Here is a 23,666-nt window from a genome sequence, read left to right as displayed (position 1 = left end):
AAGGACAAGTAAACGTATTGTAATGACAACAATTATCGTCTGTTTACTGTAATGTAGTGTTTATTTTAAAAAATGAATAAAATATAAAAAGTAAAAACAAAGAGCATTGTCAAGACTTTAGAATCATAATTACAAACTTTTAACCAGAGTGGAAGAACTCGGGACAAACTTTTGAATCCCACACAATGTCCATCAGTCTGTCCATTTAAATTAGCATTAGTTTTTTGCGATTGTCTAAAAAATTAACAAAAATAAAATTACACAAATGCACACAGAAATACAAGCAACACATTTATTACAGCTTTCACAAAATTAGAATAGCTTTTCATTAAAAAGATAGATATCGAGTTAACGGATTTTTTTTTTTGTTGCCTCTTTTAAATATCAATACGTAACCATGTTGGGTTGCTTTTTTAGTGTTCAACACTTTGCAGCAAATCAGGGGTTAATGTCCTCCTCAGGAATCATGAACCGGGCAGTAGGTTACTGCCTCTACATCTTCCATCTTGTACGAAATTTGCCTTCTCTTTGCCCCCCCCCCTTCCTCAGCATTTACATACAATTAATATATATGCAAAAAAAAAAAACGCTGTAAAATTGTATGTCACGAGATAAACACCTTCTTGCTGCATCAAGCTTACATTTGACAACAATACTAGCAACCGCAGCAAAATTATTAATAACAATAATAGTAATATTAATAATAATACAAGTAGGCTCCATTGTCCGGATCCTGTACAATACATGAAAAACCAAATCTATTATATGATATTGCTATTTCAGACTCCATTGTAGCCTACATCAGCAACACTGACCAACTTAGCTTGCAACAATTTTTAAGCCAGCCTTATTCTGACAGTCCAAATTGGACAGAATGGATCAGTCCAGTGGATTTCCTACAGTCTTGTCCCAGGCCATCCATAACCTTATTAAACGTTAAAATGAAAACATAAATTTTACCATGAAAACAAAAAAAAAGACTCTCTGGGAAAAAACAGCCTTATGAGCAATCTTTCACAAACGTCCCTGCCCATGCTCGCGTACTTAAAACCTGTGTTAGTCTCACATATCTTCTTTCATTTTGGCATGTGACATTTATGAACTCCTACACCCCTAAGAGTCTATGAAGTCATGCCAAATGAGCATGCAGAGATGAATGTTCTCCCCGTGAGCCGACTGCTCAAGTGAGAGAGAAGAGAGAGAGAGAGAGAGCGCCAACCTGTGCTACTTCAGCTACACGTCAGTCCTTTGAATTCATGCCATTCAAGCACAAGCCCTTCATCTTCTCAGTCATCATAACTCTGCTAAATATATCTGAGGATTCATCAACTTAGTGGCCATTCTCAGATTATGACACAGGTCCCTGTGTGGAACTACAGGTCACCATATCACCCTGTGACATCTCCCACCCTCCGAGTTTTTCTATGACTGTGCTGAGGCTTTGCCCGTTTTTCTGTGTTTACTTCCTGCTTTATAGTGTTACCACTTTATTTCAAGTTTTTATCGAGGATCTTCTGCTGCAGCTGGGGTTTTTGTTACACATTTCCGATAGATTTCACTGTCTGTAATACATCGCTCTGTGTGCCTGAGTCCTTGCCCTCAGCCCTTCCATCTCTAAGGTTCTCTCAGGCTACATTCTGTCTTCCAGCTACCCATAATGTCCTTCTATGTATTTTCATCTCCTTTGGAGAAAACAGAGAAGACAGACTTGAGGAGGTGACAGTGCAAAGTTTTCCCCCTGCTGTTTCTTCCCCAAGCTATAAGTGCATGTGGCGGCATCATTTCCTGCCGCCGAAGTCAGCTAATCCTAGTGTCCGTCTACGTAGGCGGCGCCCTGGTCCCTCCTCCAGGAGGTAGGTCACATCTATAGCTAAAAACAGAAAAAGACAGTAAGAAAAAGCCAGTAAGTAAGGAGGATAACACTGATTGATGCTATATCGATACTGGCTAAATCCAATAAATATGCAATCACACATTATACTTAGGTGAACCTAAGTATAGTCAAATAAAACATTCTACATGCTTAATTCATCCAGTTAATTCATACAATTGTATGAATACACAAAGGAAAAGCTATGTTCAGTTTAAGCTCTCCAGATACTTGCAATGCTTCGCCAAAGTTATGTTGGTCAAGTTATCAACTGTTTTTATAAGCACTAAAAAGCAAACTATAGAGTCACATACTATAGTGCTGGTTTGATCATTTTCATAATTATGTACATAAAGACAATAATTTTGTTGTCTAAGAAGTATTTTCCAATAATTTTCGTGGAAGGATCACTGTATATCTGGTATATCCATTTTCAGGAGCAGAACTCCTCAGAAATAATATTTTTGGGCATGTACAGTAGGAGCTATATTTATCGTAGCTTCAAAAGGAAAATTAACATTCATGTTGTCAAAAGTAACTCCCATGGAAAAATCAGTGCTGTGGTTCAATTAGTAAAATAGATTACAATTTTAATCTTTTGACAATCTGAGGGGGCGACTTGGTGGTGCAGTGTTTTGCACTGTTGTCTCACACCCATTGGGTTAGGGCTTGAGTCTCGACCAGGTCTCCATGTGAGTGGAGTTTGCATGTTCTCCCTGTGTTGTGCTGGGGTTTCCTCCAGGTACTCCAGTTTCCCCCCTCAGTCCAAAATATGCTGACGCTAACTGGAGTTATCAAATTGCCATTAAGTGCGTGTGTGTGTGTGTGTGTGGGTGACTGGTGTGTGAGTGTGCCCTGCAACGGATCGGCACCCCATCTTGGGTTGCTCCTCACCTTGCGCCCAGAGCCTCTACGATCGGCTCTGGACCCCCCGTGACCCTGAATAGGACAAGCAGTTTCAGAAAATGGATGGATGGCAATTTTATGGGGTAAGCCAAGCTTCCTGTGTAGTCTTAGAGCGGTCGCCTGTGCTAGACGATCTTGAAAAGGATCAATCATTAAAATTGCACAGATAACTAAGTTTTGTTTCCTACAACAAAGTAAAAATGTTTTAGTGAAACATGACCCCTATCTCCCCTCTCGCATGCGCTCTGTGAACATTATCACCACGATTTAAAAAAAAAAAAAAAAGGAACTGTATTGCAAAATAACATTATTTTAAAAAAATCTGTATACTGTATACTGTATAATATGAAAAGTCCTGATCTCTTATATTATGGGCCTTGCGATGTGAGAATGACACGCACATAACATGCGATGTCACAAATCGCCCAGCCCAATCAAGGGGAATGAAGATTGAGAGCCAACTTTGGGAGGAAGGTGGATAGCGATAGGCAATGAGATCAGGGTAAAAGGCAGATATGAAGTACCGGCAGCCAAAGAGCTGTAAAAAGTGGAAATTTTATCCTGGAAAAAGCAAAAGAAGTTGCAATTATCAAATGAGGCAGGATCGGTATTATTGGGAGGTTGTAAGAGTTCTTTTAACAGTAGAAAAAAAGAGTGTGAGAATTTCAGTTTGTGCCACTGACTAGGCTGAAACAGCAGGTCTAGGAGCTGTACAGGCGTCTCTGCAATGGGACAGAGTAGACTGGCCTACCAATCTGCCCCTCCTGTTTCTCCCTAGTGTGGCTCTAACAAGCCACACCTGTTAAGCATCAGTCTTACCTCTCGTTCCTACCCTTGTGTCATGCTCTCCCGCTGCATCGTGTTCTAGTCTTTGTGTAATGGTGCCTCCCAGTCCAGTGTTCCCCAGTCTTGACACTGATGTTGTTAGTCCCGCCTGTCTTGTTGTTGATCCCAGTGTTGTGCTCCCCTGCAATCCCTTTGTTTTCCTCCCATTGCCAGTGGAATAAACCCATCTTGCTTTGCCCTCATTTTGGTTGCTGTGTCTTTCGTCCCACACCCTCACAACATTCTGTCCGCTGCATTTGAGGTCATATCAAATCCTTGCCCTATTGCAGCAACTGCAAAAAACCCTATGCTTCTGTATACATTATAGAAAATCTTTGAGAAATGCCCTGTCAAATTTGGCACATAGAACAAAATAACATGGATTTCAAAGTGCATTTTTTGAAAATGTTACCAAGCCAAAATGAATTTTTTATTTATATGTTCCAGTATTCAATATTCAATTCATTATAAGGTTGATAATGTTATAAAATGAACAAAAAAGAGAATTAAATCATTACTCGCAATTATTTGTTTGACAATTAATTGTCAACAAAGATTTCATGATTGTGACAGCCCTGTGCATGAGTGTGATGCCCAATGGCTCCTCACAGCCCTCTTTCCTCCAGGAGTTCAAGGATATGCAGTTTGGCTAAGTGGTATTCCTAAACTGCACGTGGGTATATGCATGTGTGCCCCGTGTCACGGGCTAGCATCCTAGCAAGGGTGTACACCAGCATCGTGCCCTGTGCACACCAGAATAAGTGCTTGGAAGACAAACAAATAAATATAAAACTGGTGCTCTTGTAAAATGTGACATTAATCAAGCCACTGTTTCATGTTTGTCTGAGATGTTCACACTCGTTCAAGCCTTGGAGAGTGGCTGCAGGCAGAGCTTCCACGCTACTCACCGGTCTTGCTAGGCGCTTGATGCAGCAGATTCAGCAGGATCTTGTTCAGACGCTGCCTCTGTACCTCCCTCCTTTCCGACTCAGGGAGGGTAAGGGAAGCAGAGGAGAAACTCAGTCTCTCGCCCTGCTCCCCTTCCTCGTCGGCACCACACTCCTGCACAGGAGGGGCCGGAGACATCATGGTGGAATGGGACCGCGGGGGGATGTCGCTGGGAGTGTCTGAGTCACCCTCCTCGCCGCTGAAGCGTGGCCCCCCGCCTGTGTCACCTGAGGATGGGTGACCCACCACGCCTGCTGAGGCCAGCTTGGGCCGCTCGCTCTTCCAAGAAGGTCGTCCTCCGTTCCTCCTGTAGCTGTCAGGCACATGGTGCGGCTGGGGACACAAACACTGTGTCAGGTGACTTTACAGTGCCTTCCAGCTACACAGCACATGGAGTAAACCCATTTACACAGGGGGTATTTTAATGGGGTCATTCTGGCAAAGGACCCTGGGAAGAGCCAACTGACTGCTTTTAGGCTGAAGCCTATCAGCAAAAATGATGATCAATTTTTATTATATACACAATTTCTTAACATCTGCTTTGCAACTGCATAACTGGGTTTCCATTAAACATTTAAGATGACTCCTGCTTCACTGAAACTTGGCTGTAAGACTGGATGGCCCCTGACAGTGAGAATGAAGGCGTGTAGGGTGGGGGTGGGGGGGGGGGGGCGTAGATTTTCAGGTGTAGATTTTCATCTTTCATAGGTGAATAAAATAAACCCCCCCTGTCCAGGGCCACTATCCCTCTCATGACACTATCTTTAGAATGATAAAGGTGCCATGAGCTGAGCATTACACTGAAGACACATGAATGAAGTGAGAATGAAGAGAGAGCTTTCTGTTATACTATGGTGATTTTTTTGCTTGTCATTATTCCCTAAAAAATGGGGCTCTGTATGCAGCATTACATTGTATTGGGTATTACAAGTAATCTAGAGATGATTTAAAGTATATGGCCGTATGTGCGTTGGTTATATGCAAATATTACGACATTTTATACAAAGGACTTGAGCATCCATGGATTTTGATATCTGCAGTGGGTCCTGGAACGAATGCTCCATAGATATAGAGGGTGGACTGTATATGACATTTTGTATTTTCCTCATTTACGTCAGCATATTCCATGATATAATAATTAGAACTGTAATAACACAGTAGTGGCACATATGAAGCTCTATAGTTTTTCTTCTTTTCAATTGTTTCCATAAACACAAAATACTAAACTGAGCTCAACAAAAGTTGTGTACATGATCATTTATTTTTTGTGTTCCCAATTTCCTTTTTTGAATCCTTTACTTATTTTTTCATTTTGGTTATTCATATTCTTGTCTATAGAAATTCTAACTGGATTATGGAGTGAAGTGCATGAATATACTGTATGAAAATATGTTTCAGATCTTGCAGTCAACCCCTCTGAATCTATATCTTTATAATAATACATAAAATATCTCCCATTGCCAACTTATTCTCCTATATATTTTTCTAATGGACAAAATCTATGCTTTGTAGTCATTTAGATACCACTTACTTGTTTACAGTATGTGTCAGGTATTTTGTTATGAATTTGCCTTTAATGAGTAGATTACACAGATGTACTGTTTTGCTGTAAATTACATTGCAACCCAAACACACAACAAAAGCCAGAACATCATCAAAGCAGGAAAACACACCCATAGATTCCTTTGCTGTCAGAGTTTTCAACCTCATCATCCTCTAATTGCCAGTTCCCAATTAGTTAAATAATTAACTTGACCTCAATCAGCATTTTCAGAATCTCATGGTTTTTCCACGTCATTGTGTCTAAAGTGGGCACACACACACACACACACACACACACACACACACACACACACACACACACACACACACACACACACACACACATGTAGGGTATACCTATCCTTATGGGGCCCGCTCATTCACTTCTATGGGACAATGCTAACTATGACAACCTTAACCCCCACCCTGCCCTAACCACAACCATAAGTAACCAAGTTTTTGCATTTTTAGTTTTTTCATAAGTCAACAATTTTTATATAGTATTTTTTATAAAACGGATATTTATCACGTTATGGGGACATTGTGTCCCCATAAGGATAGGTATACCCGCTCGCACGCACACACACACACACGCACACACATGCGCACGCAGGCACACACACTCGCACACACACACATGTGCACACACACACGCACGCACACACAGCAGTTCCTGTTACTAGTGTTAATGTAATTAGGTCCACTGCATTTATGCATATTCTTTCATATGCCATCACTGACTAGACCAAGCCGGGGGGGTCACCGATGATACATTTTGCCATGAAAATACCGTAGTCAAGCAACAATATTACTAACACAAGCCTACCTCATGCATTCTCCCCACCTCTCCAACAAACATAAGACTAAATTCTCCCATAATAAATTTTGCCAAGTTCCCCACAATGCATTTCACTGAACAGCTACCGAAGTGCCACGGATAAAAATTGCCGAATGGAGGGGCTAGCAACAAAAAATTCACATAAACTTTAAATTTTTGGGGAGATCCATCTCAAAATTTTATCATTTCCAATTTGTCAACCATACGATATGCCTGAAAAGTTTGAAAAAGCTGCGTAAAATCTTTTAAAATTAAACTAGATCTTCATCCATATAATGTTTTTGTCAAGCAGTAACAAGACCCTTCAAATACTTTTTGACTACTTTTTCACATTCACAAAGTTAAATGTCCACTAAGTAGGGTTTGAAACAGTTTGAAAAAACAAAACAAAAATGTTTTGAATTACCATCTTAATGGCATCAAGTGTCAAAAAACCAAGTGCCTTTATTTTGTTACCACTTTGCAGCGCTGCTTCAATCTGTCTCAAAATTTAATCTGTTCCAGCTAGTCACCCATAGCATGCATCTGCATAGATTTAAAAAGATCCAGCAAATGGTTCTTAAGTTATCATCTTAATAATCAAATGGTCTGTGGCAGTGGTGATGGTGGTACAGTCCAAAAACAACATGTAATCTTCAAAATCCCGGTAATATAATTAGCACTGCCAGGCACGGTCATTTACTCGCATCAGCATGTCACCCCTTCCCCGCATTCCTTACTGAGAAATCCCTCTTGGGGGCTAGCCGCTTGGGAAAGTGGCTGAAGGCATACGGCTTGGTGCACACGGGGTAGCGATTGCGGTGGATCTTGTAGAAGAGGTGAGCTGACTTGTCCAGCCGGTAGTCGCAGATATAAACGTCCTGCTCCTTCACACCCTTGGGTCGCCCTGCAGAGGAGGCAGCTGTGTGTTGGAGCATGTACGCTTTCCTGCATTAACGGTATTCTGCATTCTTGTGGGGTGTGACCAGCAGAGAAAGCAGTAAAGATTACGACATACTCTTAACACTCACCTTGTAATCCTCAGTGCAGATTACAAGATCAATAATACATTTGATTTCTATGGGGGGGGGAGATTCAGAGGTGTGTGTATGTATATACATTCATTGGCCATTTTATTAGGTACACATTGCTAGTACCGAGTTTAACTCCTTTTTGCCTTCAGGATTGCCTTAATTCTTCATGGCGTAGATTCAGCTTGGTGCTTGAAACATTCATAGACTTTGGTCCATGTTGACATGACAGCATCACAGAGTTACTGCAGATTTGTTGTCTGCCCCCTCATGATGCAAATCTCCCATTCCATCACCTCCCATAGGTGCTGCATTGCAGTAGTTCTCAACCCGGGGGGGTTGAAGGCCACTAGGGGGCCTCAGCAAGGAGAGGGGGGGCACATAATATACTTCAAAAGCATAGAAAAAAGTATTATAATTGTAATTGATATATTTTCAAAATGAAATGCAGAATGACACTGCCATTTATATCAATACACATATAATGCATTAAAATGAGGGCTTTATTAAGGATTTTTTAAAATAGAAACTTAATAGTATTTCTTCCTGGTTGTAAACAGCATGAGAGCTTTGGTTGTGACATTACACAGAATCCCAGAATTTACAGCTAAAAACAGACCATTTCCTTAGCAGTGTCTCACAGGGACACTGATGGAGAGGAAAAGAGTGGAATCATTGACAGATGGCCATTTCATATTAAAACAATGTAAATAATAACTTGCAATGTTTGTTTTACAAATGCCTTAAATCAGGAACTTTTCAGTTATTAAGTTCATGTTTTCTGGCTGTCAGGCTTCTGATGTTAGAGCCATTTGCCAAACAGGTTTTAGATTTAGTTATTTTATTCATAAACATTCACCTTCTAATTTGACAGCAATGTCATAAACTGAGAAAAAAAAGTATTGGTGGATGCAGGGGCTTCTTGTAATAAAAGACGTTGAGAACCACTGCGCTATTGGATTGAGATCTGGTGACCGTGGAAGGCATATGAGTACAGCATCATGTTTAAGAAACCAGTCTGAGATGATATGAGCTTTGTGGACATTATACTGCTGGAACCGGCCATTAGAAGCTGGATACACTGGTCATAAAGGGATGGACATGGTCAGCAGCAATACTCAGGTAGGCTGTGGCATTCAAACAATGCTCAAGTGGTACTAAGGGGCCGAAGTGTGCCAAGAAAATATCTCCCAAGCCATTACACCACCACTCCCAGCCTGAACTGTTGATACAAGGCAGGATGGATTTATGCTTTCATGTTGTTTACATCAAATTCTGACCCTACCACCTGAATGTCACAGCAGAAACCGGGACTCATCTGACCAGGCAACATTCTCCCAATCTTTCATTGTCTAATTTTGTGAGCCTGTGGCCACTGTAGCTTCAATTTCCTGTTTTTAGCTGACAGGAATGGCACCCAGTATGGTCTTCTGCTGCTGAAGCCCATCTGCTTTAAAGTTCAATGTGTTGTGCATTCAGAGATGCTTTTCTGCATACCCTAGTTGTAACTAGGGGTCATCTGAATTAATGTTGCCTTTCTATCAGCCTGAACCAGTCTAGCCATTCTTCTCTGACCTCTGCTATCAACAAGGCATTTTTACCCCGAGAGAAACATTGCTCACTGGATGTTATTTTCTTTTTCTGCCCATTCTCTCTAAACCCTAGAGATGGTTGTGCGTGAGAATTCCAGTAGATTCCAGCATGTTTTCAATTTCTGAAATACTCATACTAACCCGTCTGGCACCAACAATCATGCTACATTCACAGTCATCTTAATCACCTTTCCTCCCCATTTTGGCGTTTGATGTGATGAAGGTCCTGACCTGTCCTGACCTGTATATGAATGATTTCATACGTTGTGCTTCTTATATATGATTGGCTGATTAGATATTTGCGTCAGTGAACAGGTGTACCTAATCAAGTGGCCAATGAGTGTACATATACTGCTAGTGGCAGAGCTCCGCAGCTGGGCCTCACCCTTGCAGTAGGTGTAGAGGTCAAGGACACAGCAGGTGCCCACCACTGCCTCCAGTGGGATGATCTCATACAGCGGCACCCGGAAGAGCTCATTGTGGTAGAAGCGGCGTGAGGGTGAGTGGTGCGTCTCATGAGGCCGGAAGTAGTGGTGGCCAAACGCAAAGCGCTCACCACTAGTGGTCAAGAAAGAAGAGTGGAGAGGGAAGGGGAGGGCAAAGGGGCATATTTCAAGCATCATTTTCATCATGCTGTGCTACGTCTTAAATTGCTGACAGGCCCCATTCTGCAGTGAGACATGAACTGTTTTGCCTGCTAACTGGCAGTTACTCTTGGAAACATTAGACCAATACCAACTCAACTGGCACACTTTTCTCTTACTTCTCATTCTTCCAGAGCTTCTCGATGCGAAAGATATCCAGCTTGTCCCTGTTTATGTGAGACAGGAGGCGGTAGGACTGTCTGACCGGCTGACCATCCTGAGTGCGTCGACTGTCCCTCATCAGGTACACACAATCACCTATGAAGGCGTCAGGCTTGGGAATTAGCATCGTCACTGACACACTCACACAGACACAGAGACAAACACATACACAAACAGGCACAGAGACACACACACAAACACAGAGACACACACTGACAAAGAGACGCAAACACAGACGCAAAGACAAACAGACACACACGCAGACACACAGGAGACAGACACAGAGAAAGACAAACAGATACAAAGACACATAGAGAGCAGCATCCTGCCCCGCCCACCTTGGTGCAGCAGCAGGTCATCGCGCAGCAAGCAGATGTAGTAGATGGATCCAGACTGGGCGTAGCTTGGCTGTGGCACCATGGGTACTTCCTGTAACAAAGCAGGTGGCATTTTGATGGAAGTTGTTCGGAGACTGCCTCAAGAACGCTGGTGGGTATGGAGTGATAGGGCTGCCATGATAGTAATAATAATAATTATAAATAAGAAGAACAAACTTGGACAGGAAAGTAAAACAAACAAAAATAAAAGAATAAGAAAATAAATGCTTTTCTTTATTGCTTTTTCAATATTGTTTTTGCATTTGCTTTTGTCAAACAATTGGCTTTGGGTGGGCCATCCCACCAGGACACACCCCCTGAAATGGACTGAGAGGCAAACATACCACAACATAGCCAATTTTACTGGGGTAAACTGCGTAACAAACAATTCTCTGCTCAAATTAAAGGCAGCTCGACTCAATAGGGACTTCCCAAAGGATCGGTGGGCCATGAACATGAATATTATAAATAAATAATTAAATTATAAATTCTGACAAAAATTTTACAGCTACACAGAATATAAATGAATGATGCAAAATATCTAATTGATGAGTAGCCAATACAGCATATAACCTGAGGTATGATTTTACCCAAACATTCAATATAATTGACACAAAATGACTGCAAATCCACTTTTCGAAGCTCAGACTCCAGTTGTTTCTGCGGATTGCAGAAATCCATTTGCTACTTTTCTTTAGTTAGCAGCAGTCTGCAAAAAAGGTGCAATTTCTTGTGAAATCCTTCTGTACAATCAATCTCACAACAGATCCTTCCCATTTTAGATGTTTTCGGGAATTCAAGCTGAAAGCTAATTCTGCCACAGTTTTTTGCTCCTCAGTGGGCATATTCTGCCTACTGTGACATCATGTGCATACCCACGATTCACTACTCAGTCTGGGCAGGAAGCCCCCCAGAGGCAGCTGATTGACAGCTTGGCCCTTCTAAAAAAGCAAAAGTAATAGGGAAAAAGCAACACAGAAAAGCATTTATTTTCTTATTCTTTAATTTTTAGATATATTTTACTTTCTTACTCAACATTTATTTTCTTATTCTTCTAAAGATTTATTCTTTTTAAGACACTTCATGACTCCATAGATGGGAACCCTTGGTCAGGTTATTAAAATATGTTTCATTAATTGTTCAAGGGCTATAGGAGATTCTAAGAAATCATTATGAAAATTTTATTAACTTGAAATAGCAAAATTAAGTAAATCTGAAAGACCACTTTTTAAGTCATTTTTTAATATTTCAATTATTAATAACAGCAGTTTTATTTAACATGACTGGAACATTAAAGGAAGCCAGTTAACAAATATGGTTTTAAGGGAACTTCAATTAAAATCTTTAAAATTTAAGCAACTCATTTAGTGTGTGGCTTAATCAGGCCTAATCAGCAGGCTATCAGGGCTGAAAGCTAACAGAAACGGTCAGGCACAAACTTTAGCTGGGGAAACACTACTTTTACAATGAGCATGTGGGACATTCGTCAGTGACAGGAAAATTACTTCCTGCTCTTATTTCAATGTTTGTGGTTTCCACTGTCATAGTGACACGCTTAAGTTCAACATATTTAAGCTGTGGCTGTTATTGAAATTGTTCACTCAGTCACTGTTCCCTATATAGAAAAATCTATGCAGACTACTATGTAGAGAATTACACAGTGAAATCAGATGAGGGATCTCATTTATCAACAGTGTATATAAACAGTTTTGTGCGTAAACTGAGCATACGCATATTTTTTTCGCATAGAATGGTACTTATCAGTTTCTTCCTGTGCTTAGAAAAATGCATATGTTTACGAACACTTCCAACTATGCACACACCTCTAGTGGCAAGATAAACCTGATCAAATCACATCCGATTGTATTTATGTCTGAGGTCTATAGTAAATAATGTACACTGATTGCGAGATGCCTGTAAGTGGATATAGTAGAACAATAGTGGGTGTATCGCTTAGTGTAACAGGTGCAGGAGAATGGGCAGCACTGCCAGTGTATAATGGCCCACTGTCCATATCCAATTTGTAATACAGTATGCATACAGTAATGTAAAGTATATGTGATGTGACACCTACAATAGGCAGACATGACACAGATACTGCAGCTGTACTGTGCTAAATGCTTCTTCACATAAAAAGAAGCTCACTGTACTGTACAATAAAATGTTTTACCACATCTTCAGGCACCGGCTTCTTTCTCAGCACCCATCGTTTTTCAGAGTACAATTCGTGTCTTATTTCTTTGCGAAATATAAGTGAAATCTCTTTGTATTATTTGATGTAGAGTACTGTGTGTATACTACACAGCATTTTCCCCATGCTAGGTCTTTCTCTATGGGCTGATATTTGTGCCACTGGAAAATGAATATGAATAGTGTATATTTGAATCTGCAGTTGTTGCATTAAAAAACTGAATCTGAATTCCAATGAACTTGAAACCGCATTTATCCTACCTGGAAAATGTGATGCTCTATACTTACAAATTCACTTCTCCCAATTCAATTTCAATTTATTAAGACACACAATCTGGGTCCTTAAGGAAAAGTAACCCACCGCAGGTTCACAACGCAACTTATTTCCACGTTTACGGCAGTTCTGCAGGTCGAAGTGGAAGTGTGTGCCGGGGTGTCGCAAGAGCAAATGCGGGATTCGCAGGTTTATCATTACTCTATGACACATATGAGAATAAGCTTTATGTACACAAGCGATAGCATAAACATTAATGGTAGGTCTGGTTAATATGGTAGAATATGTGGTTAAATGAACGATTTCTGGCACTGCTAGTTTATTTTAATATGGTAAACTAACCCAAAAGTAGCTAGAGACATGAATTTTACTTCTACTGTAGTTTCGTTTAAGTAATGGCTCGCTTGTTCATTTCATGTGGCTCTCTAGCAGTGTTGATGCTAAATATCTTTTAAAATATTCATCTCACCGAAATGAGGCAGAAGTTAGTATTAATTTCTAACATGCATCGATACACATCCCCCTGTACCGGTTTAAACGTAAAATTATAAAGTGGATTTGAAATGCTGTGCTTCTGCTCTGCTGCATGTCTACAGCGCTCTCTGTGTACTGTGCTAATACCCGGGAGCATCAGTTAAACTGGCGTTTAATATGGTGATCTGTATAAGCAGTGCTCGAAGTGGAGAAATAAAAGTGTCGCTACTGTGTTGACCGTGAGAACGGCGGCGGGGGTGCGGTGGGGGTGTTGGGAACAACAGAAGTGCCTCAACAACGCTGTCGGTACTGCGCGGGCTGCTCTGCCACTCTCGCAGCAGAGTACTGGCAACTTGTGAGAAGTGGCGGTACAATAAAGATGAAAATATAGAAGTTCTGGTACTGCGTAATACTTATTATATATATGATGACTCGTGTAGCTGTGCTAACCTGCTGTTCCATTGTTATACACTGACAGGGGAACAACTCAGAAGTTGTCAGGTCAGCCAGATTTAGGGTTTGTGAGATTCAGCAATGTTCACTTTGTATGGTTGTTTGCCGCACACTTTTAGGAACTGTTCTAAGCTGATAAATGAGACCCCAGGTTACATCACAGATTCCCATCGTGTGTCTGAATCTTTTAGCCAGGCCTCAATGGGGCTGCTGCTTACCCTGTCCATTGGCCGTGGGTCACACTGCTCACATAGATAGTGCTCCACCTCGGCCTCCACGCGCATGCAGTCGCAGTGCTGCCATACCTGCAATGGGGACACCAGTAGATGGTTACTCTGCACCACCTCAGCCACAAGCTCTGTCTTTATCCTGGATAGGGTAAAGCTAATTCAGTTAAAGCAAAATCCCCTAATTAGGCTTGGATGTGCTGACGTTGCCAGTGCTATGTTTCTTTTCAATCTAAACCCAGGCTATGGTCACAGAGGCATCATATCTAGTGTGTATGATGTAGGCGCCTTACCAAGCATTTCTCACACTGGATCATAAGGCCCTCATCTTTGTACATCCCGCAGATGCAGCGGATGACATCTTCGTCCTTGTCGTGGGGGCCTGATGCCCCGCCCCCATGCTGGTTGCTGGTGTTGCCATGGTCCCGGTCCAGAGAGTCGGAGCTGTCAGCCTCACTGGCCGTCTCGCCCATGATCTCGTCAATCTGCACAGCAGCCTCGTGCCGCGCCCCATAATAAGCCTTACGCAGTCGGCACACATCCCGGCCAATGGCCGACTTTCGCCCATAAAACTTCTGCAAGACGAAGTCCGAAATAAGTGAATTACGAACCAGACTGGTTTCATGCTCACCCGCCTCCCAACAGTAGATAATGACCGAAGTTAAATCCACCTGCCAGTCTGGATGACATTATGACATTTGAACACATCAGCAGGGTGGACACAGGGGGATCTTTCAATAATGGCTGGTTGCACCAGAGCTTGATTAAGCCACGTTTTAAGCTTCTATAAGTCTATTCAGACTTCTATACTGCAATTTTTGACCAGGCCTGCGCTACAACATTTGTCCTCAATTTCCAAAAGTGCTGACAAGTGCTTTGGGCCCTTTGTGAGAAGCTGGTGATGAGCATTAAATTTACAAAGGCCCTCACTTGCAAGCAAGTGTAAATTCATTCCAAACCACAGTGAAACTCACTCATCAAACTCACATCCAAATAAAGGAGTGTAGGCTCTCAGAAAAACATTATCAGTGTGAAAACTGACCTCTGCATTTCGAAACACTTTGAGCATGTCAGTGTCAAAGGCTTCTACAGTTTTGTAGTGTCCTGTGAGGATTTGCTTCTCAATGGTATTAAGGTCCAGCGGGTCTGACACCTTCTCGTAGTACTGTGTGTTCCTAAAACACATAAAATGCACCCAGAACATTATGATACACAACCAATACCAGAGACGCCAACCCCATAGTCTAATTCTACATCACAGGAAAGCCCAGATATATTACATTTACAGACATACTCAGAAATGTAACTCACCGTTTCCTAGAGGGCAGAGTAAGCAATGGAGCAGCAAGCATCTGACTGGTCGAGTCTAGAGAGAGAGCGAAAGTCCATCAGTCAGGGCAGGAATCCTTGATCGTCATTAAATCATAATAATAAATAATAATAAAGCCAATGTTATGTAACAAGCTACAAAACATGTACAAATCTTGTCATATCTTTATACATCTTCATAGAGAATATGGTCGCTAACAGAAACAGAATATTACACAGTCCTCTTCAAATGAAGGTGACTGGATTTCAGGTGTTCCTGTCAAGTCAGGTCTGAATTAAACTTTTCCTACAAAATAAAACACACACAAATCACTGACCAAAAGCAGTGCTAATGAAAGGTTAGCATCAGGGAAACTACAGCCTCCAAATACACACTGCTGCCCATCTCAAGCTTGCTGAAGACAACCTTGAAATTCCACTGCACTGCTACAGCAATGTCATACATACAGACAAGGTGAGCTTTTTGCTAAATGCACAGTACTGTAAAGACCAATCCCATTAAAAAGCTGTAGTGTGATGTGAATCAGGCTGTTCAAGCAAGACCTCCTGAAAATATAATTGAAATGAAACAATTTCGTACCGTATAGCGAAAATGCCTCCTAACCAGCTCTGGCCTGATCAACAGCTACAGAAAGAGTCCGGATGAGGATATTGTCAATAAAGGTTCCATGAGTTACTAAACATACTTTTCCGCATCAGTTACCTTATTGTTTAACCTATTTTTAAATAAAGATATGGCTTTAAATGATGTGGGCTAGGACTGTGACGGGAAGTTTGCTGGTTCAAGTTCAAGGGTCAGTTTTGGGATTTCAACATCGGGTCCCAAAGTAAGGCCCTTAATCATAACTGCTCCAGGGATTGGTTGACTCAGCTTTCTGAAAAATGCATATAGCTTTGGGTAAATGAATGAATGAGAGAATGAATAAATGAATGAGAAATGTTATGGTTTCGATGAAATCACATTTTATAGGCTATTCGTGTAAAAATCCATACATTTAAAAATTGTTGGCAAAATATTTCTCACGATAGTACCTAAAACACCCCTGACTGCAATCTGACAGCTATACACAATCAGGACTTCAGGCAAGCTGACTAACATGGGCCTGTCAAATAAAAAAATGCATGGGGATGCACAGGCGGGTATTAGCAGCTGCACATAGTCTCGCGTGGCCCCGTCTCCCAGGACAAGCGAGAAAGCGCACAGGGGGCAGGAGAAGCTGCAGGGGCAGGCGGGGCACGCACCCTTGTAGCTGATGATCATGTCAGAGATCTCCTTGAGGATGTGCGCCAAGCGGGCAGTGCGTGTCACTTCTGTGTTTTCCTCAGCGGCAGCCAGCCTCCGCGTGCGCACCGACCGTGACGTTTGCAATGCTGAAAACTGCGTCAGGAACACATCTGCAATGCACAGTGCAGCCGGTGAACACATATGCACAGATGACAGCACATGCACAGCTATATACAACTAATAGTGTCAAATACCTATCCTACATATATAGCAGCACAGATGACACATCTTCACACCCTGCACGCACCCAAACACATAAGCACACGCATATACAGTGTATATATATATATAGTACTCAGCAGTCTGTAAAAACATAGCTCCAATGTCTTGATAAATCGTTTTATCAAGGAAGTAGAGAGGTACCATCTAGATATAGCTGACCTCACCTCAACACAGAGAGCATGGGCTCAGAAGCCAAACTCCTGGATAAGGGCCAAACTAGAGTGACCATAAGAAGACACCAGAAACAGGGCGCAAAGAGAGGCGCTGCACTAATGCAGACTGAAAGTACTCTGACTGTAGAAAGCAAATGTCAACATGACAAAAAGCGAAATACATTTTAGTTCCCAAAAAAATAGGACAAGTCTGAGAAAAAGAGGACGCTTGGTCACCATAGGCTGGACCTTATTCCACTCTGGAGTCGCCTTGGGTGAGAGGTACCCAGTAAATGTGGGTTTATTCATAACCCCTTGTTCCTTCCTTGTACATTGGAGTTCTCTGTGGTGAACGAGTGGGTTGCCTCATTTCGACTCTGAGTCGGGGGTCAGGATTTGACTCTTGTCTTTGCTCAAGCTTCAAACACCAGCTCAGAGTATCCAGCCTTCTGGGAGACACTGGACAGGGTGCTGGAAGGCACCCCCTCTGGGGACTTTACTGGGGGACTATAACAGTCACGCAGGTAACAAGAGTAAAAGCTGGAAGGATGTGATTAGGTGGAAGCTATTCAATCGGAACCTGAGCAGAGCTGTTACTGAACTTTTATGCTGGCCACAGTTTGTCCATGACAAACAGTATGTTCAAGCATAAGGGTGTTCATGGCACCTGGCACCAGAAAGCCCTACGTCGAAGCTTGATGATTGATTTGTTTAAGAACAAATCCATATCCTTCAGATTTTTTCCCTTTTCATTCATAACAATTCTGTAATCAAGCAAATATGCCTAACCAGTAGATAAAGTGTAAATGTTATATTAGTAGCATGGACTGAAAAAAAATGCAGTTAACTGCATAGCCCAAACAAGCTTATACTTTATCGCATATGCTGCGATGTATTAATTTAAACCAATTGCTAGTAACTGCCACTAAAAATCCACATATCAACACGGTTAAGCACAGAAAGGTTACCAATTAGACGAGTGTCCTGGTCAGAAAGTCTCGTCTGGGACCCCTGACCTCGCATATGTATGAAACAATATGAAACAATGTGTAGAATTTGTTGGCACACAAAGATTAGCGTTACATGATCCGCCCATTCACCATCTGCTGGTTTAAGGGTTTCAGGATAAAGGCTGAATATTTAACAAACATAGCAGAAAAGAGATCACTTTGGTCTACAGCAGAGGTTCAGATTTTGGGTGAGTATCCAGGAACAACTGGACGCAATACACAAAAAATATTTGGTAAAATACAGGAATATCTTCTTATACATGCAACATAATTAAATGAAAATTGCTGCATTGCAAACTCAATAAATCTGTAAGAGGGCTGTGCGTCATTGTTCCAAAAACAATTCAAATAAGACACAAAATAAGGATATTAACACGAACTCCATTGTGCTGGGCGCAGCACTTTTCTTTCTGTTTTCTTCAACACAAAAAGTCACATGGTAATGATGAAAGCGTGCTCAGGCCAGAATCATTAAACACAATGTGACCGCAGACCAGTGGGGGACTGGGGAGACTATTGTGCTCAGACATGATACAGGACATCCAGGCCAAGTGTGTACGTCCTGAATCGAGGCTAATGGTAATATGTGTAATGTAATATTTGTATATACTAATATATTTCTATAAACTATTGTGCTATATAACACACATCATTATTCACATGCATTTTTGATTGAAACACATTTCTAAATGTGTAATATATGTAAAAGTAAAGTTTTATTAAATGTTTGACTTTCTGAACATTGCAACACTGTGCTTGGCCATGTAGAAGGGCGTGACTTAAAACAGCCCACAGAGTGGGTGGTGAAAAAATGTAATTAAAAGTGCTTAAGTCACTGGCAGAATACACGTAAAGATCATTTACATGGGACATACTCATATTCTGATGTATCTCTGCCTATAGGGGTCATATCTCCCATGCGTAAGTCAAAAATATACATAGCTGTTCGCTTTTTTCACATTTTCACCATCAACTTAAGTCTGGGGTTTATGTGTACTTAGGCCATTTACGCACTTTAGGCTTCTCAGCGAAGCAGCAGTGACTCATACAGCCAAAGTGCATACCAAGATATTTTGGGCAATTCTAGGCTATAAACACATGACTGGGTGAGTTTGGTGTGGAAGAACTTGACTGGCCCACACAGAGCCCTGACCTCCACCCCAATGAACACCTTCGGGATGAACTAATACAGGAATTGCAAGCCAGGCCTTCATGTTCAACATCAATGCATGACCTGACAAATGCATTCCTACGGATGCACTCCAAATTTTTGTGGAATGCCTTCCCAGAAGTGTGGTAGTTTTTATAGAGGCAAAGGGGGGACCAACTCCATAATGATCGCTATGGATTTAAAAGTTCCTGTGGATGAAATGCTGGTATTTAATGGAATCCAAGATACCAAGTACCATAACAATTTGCCCCGGGTATTTAGCAGAAATACAGCCTCACAACAAATCCACTGCCATTCATCACAGTCTGGAGATTTTCTAAGCCCAACTACCATCTCCAGTGTTCGAGCTGTGATTCTTGGCGATGTCTTGGCCACTCAAACCACCCTCCTCACTGTGCATGAGAGGGTAAGAAACATGCCAATTACAGCATGTTGCCACACCCACCACACAATAAACCACTTCAGGGATGACAGCCTGAGTGCAGCCAGGCAGTGGGTGATACCTCAGTACCACACTAGTCTGAAGGGACCCATGTGAATTTCTGCCAATCCTACCACCAATCCCCAAATTTCCTTATAGGGTTGGATGTAGAGATATCATACTCAGGACAAAGCAATTGCAAGTTAAGGGCCTTGTTCAAGAGTCCAACAGAGTAGGATCACTCCTAGCCTTCACAAAATTCGATCCAGCAACCATCTGACTGCTGGGACAGATCCCTAGCCTCAGAGCCACCACTCTATCTGCTGAGCATGTGATCAAGTACAAATCATGATAAAATATAGTAAGTGCATAAAAGACAAGATCTCCAAGTTACCCACCCGCTCGCCCACCATTTATCAACTGAGCACAGGTTACCGATTGGCTATAATGCACACACAACACATTCTACTTGCACACAACAAAAAAGTTCTCATAAACTTCCACACTACATGAACTTTTTTTAAGAACCAGAACCTTTTTCCAACCTTTTTGTTGTGTTTACACCACAAGAACTTGGCCTGATTGTACTCGTAGTTCCTCAGAGGTTGTTCCAGAACCCTTTTTTAATCTCTACTCCAGACTAGGGTGGTGGTCGAATAGTCACTGCTTTCACACCAAAGCTCCTGGAACATCTCAACCGGGGACTTTTGTAGCTCCTGGCCACTTTCGTGTGTTGTTTTCACACCGCACAACAGGAACTGGGACCATTATGCAAAATAATTATGAAAGTTGTAAAAAGCTGGAAGGATAAACTTAATCCATAATTTAACTACAACACTACAACAAAATAATGGAGGACGAACAAGTTCATATATTAGTTATAGGGGGATTGAGTGCTGTCAAAATGAGTTACAGATTATTATTTATATTTTATTTATACGACCCACGATATGTTTAAAATTCATTATTAAATCCAGCCAGGATATCAATCTTTCATTTTCCACAGAATAAAAAACGATATTCTGCTAATAAGTGCTGGCACGGCAATATTAGACAGAAGAATATTGGTTATAGATTTAATTTTCAGGGGGCGGCATGGTGGTGCAGTGGTTAGCACTGTCGCCTCACACCTCTGGGACCCGGGTTCGAGTCTCCGCCTGGGTCACATGTGTGCGGAGTTTGCATGTTCTCCCCATGTCGTCGTGGGGTTTCCTCCGGGTACTCCGGTTTCCCCCCACAGTCCAAAAACATGCTGAGGCTAATTGGAGTTGCTGAATTGCCCGTAGGTGTGCGTGTGTGAGTGAATGGTGTGTGAGTGTGCCCTGCGATGGGCTGGCCCCCCATCCTGGGTTGTTCCCTGCCTCGTGCCCATTGATTCCGGGATAGGCTCCGGACCCCCCGCGACCCAATAGGATAAGCGGTTTGGAAAATGGATGGATGGATGGATGGATTTAATTTTCCAATACAGAAATATGGATACATAAGCAAAAAGATATTCACTGATGCACTAAATGTTATTGAAGTACAAAATAGTTCCATCTGTTCAACTTTTGCTCTGCTACTTATCTCTGTTCTCCAGTACATGATTTCCAAGTTAGAATGTGTCAGGGAAAATCAGGAATATGAAAAATAACAAGCTTTTGCGTGATTCACAAGTTTCAAATATGGATTTTTGACAAATTATTCCATCAGATTATTTAAATATTAGAGGGCCCTTTTGGGGTCCCTCTTCACCCAGGGGCTGGGGACCACTGACCTGGTTTCTCCCCCATCAGCGGCCCTGTTGGGAACCAAGACTCACTCAGTTTAGCGTATCCCATGGACTGAATGAGTTTTGGAAACTTGCTCTTCAATCATGGCTCACATATATTTCAGCATATAAATACACACACACACACATACACACAGACACACGCACACACACTCGCATTTGTATTCATATCTTTGAGGGGACTCTCCAGTCATTTCTATGAGAAAAACCCTAATACCAACAATGACAACCTTAACCCCTACCGAGCCATAACCTTTACCATAAGTAACCAAACAAAAGATTTTTGGCATTTGTAGTTTTTTGATTGCAGTCATAGATTTTTATAAGATTGAGTTTTCCCTTGCGGGGACAGACTCCATAGCCCACAACGTCAAAATAACAAAATAACAGGTGTTTTATCACATTGTGGGGATATTTGGTCCTAATAATGTAATGTTTACATAACCCACACACACATGCATGTTGACGTACCTATCTAAATGGGGACCTTTCATTCATTTATATGGGAAAAACCCTAATCCCAATTATGACACCCTGAACCCCTACCCAGCCGTAATGTATTTTGTTTGGTTACTTTTGGTTAACAAGACTTTTGCCACTTTTACTTTTTTGATTGCATTCACGGATATTTATAATCCTGAGGTTATCCAAATGGGGACCTGAAAAATGTCCTCAAAAGTAAGAAAGTTTCAGGTTTTACCGCACTTTGGGGACATTTTGGTTCCAAAATGTGATCTACACAAACCCACCTACACACACACACACAACACATGGACATTGCCATGCAGTGGAGATACACACCTGACTTGATATTCCCATCATCCCGGATGACCCCTCCCCAGCGGGAGTACAGTGACAGGCCACAGCCTTCCCTGTCACCTTCCGCCTCCCTCTTCAACATCTCCTGTTTCTCTCGAACCCGCTCCCAGTTCCGCACAAGAAACACCCCGTGCTTCAGCACAAAATTCCTGTCAGGATAAGAACAGCATGTTCATTAAAGCACTCATCATGTGCCTGAGATGACGGCCGGTGAGCTGAGTAGTGGGTTCCTCGATGCTGGCATTGGTATATGGGCATCGATGTGGAGCCAGGCAGCTAATCATCAACACAGCATCAGTAACTAAAAAAAGGAGGGCGATTCAGACAGTGTAATTGTGGAACAGAGAGGAGCAGGTCAAACAAACCCAAAATGTTTTACGGGAAATTAAATGAGAAAAGAATGTGCTGGATGGGGTTGCTTATCTGTACTATCTCTGTTTATGTACAACAATCCAGAAAAAAAAACATGGAAAAATGGATATGTGCATCAAAATGTCTGTTATTAAAGAAATGCAATTGTTGATGTGAGTTAAAAATAAAAGGTAATATAGCAGTCTCTGGGTTAAGAATTCCCAACTTATGGACCACTAGGGCTCTCATGATAACCGCAATATTGCAATACCATGATATTGATAAGCCAAGTGCATGGGATGGCAAACAACCACCACAAACACAAAGTTCACAAACCACAGAATCATACTTTTACTTATGTGGATAAAAAAAATACTTAAACTGTAAGGTCGCTGCCCAAAATGATTATGTGTTTTTTGGCATTTGAGATATTTTGCTTACCCTGGCATGGTGATTTCAAAGATATAACCTTAAATTTGAAAGGTGTGACTCATATGTAGATGAAGTTTACATACTGAAATCCATGTAAACACGGAAGACTTCACTGACCAGGAGTAAGCAGGGGTTGTTTTTTTCTAGGTATACCCAATTTAGTTTATTTTTGAGTAAAGGATTACGATAGATATCAATCATTGGGTCCTTACGGAGGTACCAACGCCGATTTCAGCATAATTTGAGTGGTGGGTGCTTTGTTATTCATGTAAACAAACTAGAAATGCACAATTCAACTGACCATTTTGAAATATTATAAATATTTCTTTTAATTATATTTAAAAGACTTAAGAATGATTGGAACTTTTTAA

At 41.6% G+C, this 23,666-nt stretch overlaps 1 protein-coding gene across 2 annotated transcripts in view; it reads right to left on the bottom strand.

The window, feature by feature from the left end:
• Positions 1-42: 42 nt before the first annotated feature.
• LOC125718935 (histone-lysine N-methyltransferase ASH1L-like) overlaps positions 43-23,666 on the bottom strand; it is a 58,423-nt gene continuing 34,799 nt past the window's right edge. For both annotated transcript variants that reach the window (XM_048993242.1, XM_048993243.1), the window contains exons 15-26: positions 22,495-22,661; positions 16,904-17,056; positions 15,644-15,698; positions 15,375-15,507; positions 14,626-14,907; positions 14,324-14,410; positions 10,676-10,766; positions 10,295-10,433; positions 9,917-10,089; positions 7,649-7,815; positions 4,510-4,882; positions 43-1,870 (exon numbers count right to left, since the gene is read on the bottom strand). In XM_048993242.1, the coding sequence (XP_048849199.1) occupies positions 1,779-1,870; positions 4,510-4,882; positions 7,649-7,815; positions 9,917-10,089; positions 10,295-10,433; positions 10,676-10,766; positions 14,324-14,410; positions 14,626-14,907; positions 15,375-15,507; positions 15,644-15,698; positions 16,904-17,056; positions 22,495-22,661 (1,912 nt within the window). In that variant the 3' untranslated portion in view covers positions 43-1,778. The remainder of the gene's footprint in view (positions 1,871-4,509; positions 4,883-7,648; positions 7,816-9,916; positions 10,090-10,294; positions 10,434-10,675; positions 10,767-14,323; positions 14,411-14,625; positions 14,908-15,374; positions 15,508-15,643; positions 15,699-16,903; positions 17,057-22,494; positions 22,662-23,666) is intronic.

Source organism: Brienomyrus brachyistius, chromosome 23, assembly GCF_023856365.1.
Source record: "Brienomyrus brachyistius isolate T26 chromosome 23, BBRACH_0.4, whole genome shotgun sequence".
In the NCBI taxonomy this organism is placed as follows: domain Eukaryota; kingdom Metazoa; phylum Chordata; class Actinopteri; order Osteoglossiformes; family Mormyridae; genus Brienomyrus; species Brienomyrus brachyistius.
The sequence above is the reverse complement of the archived record's forward strand: the minus strand, read 5'-3'. Positions and strand labels throughout refer to the sequence as shown.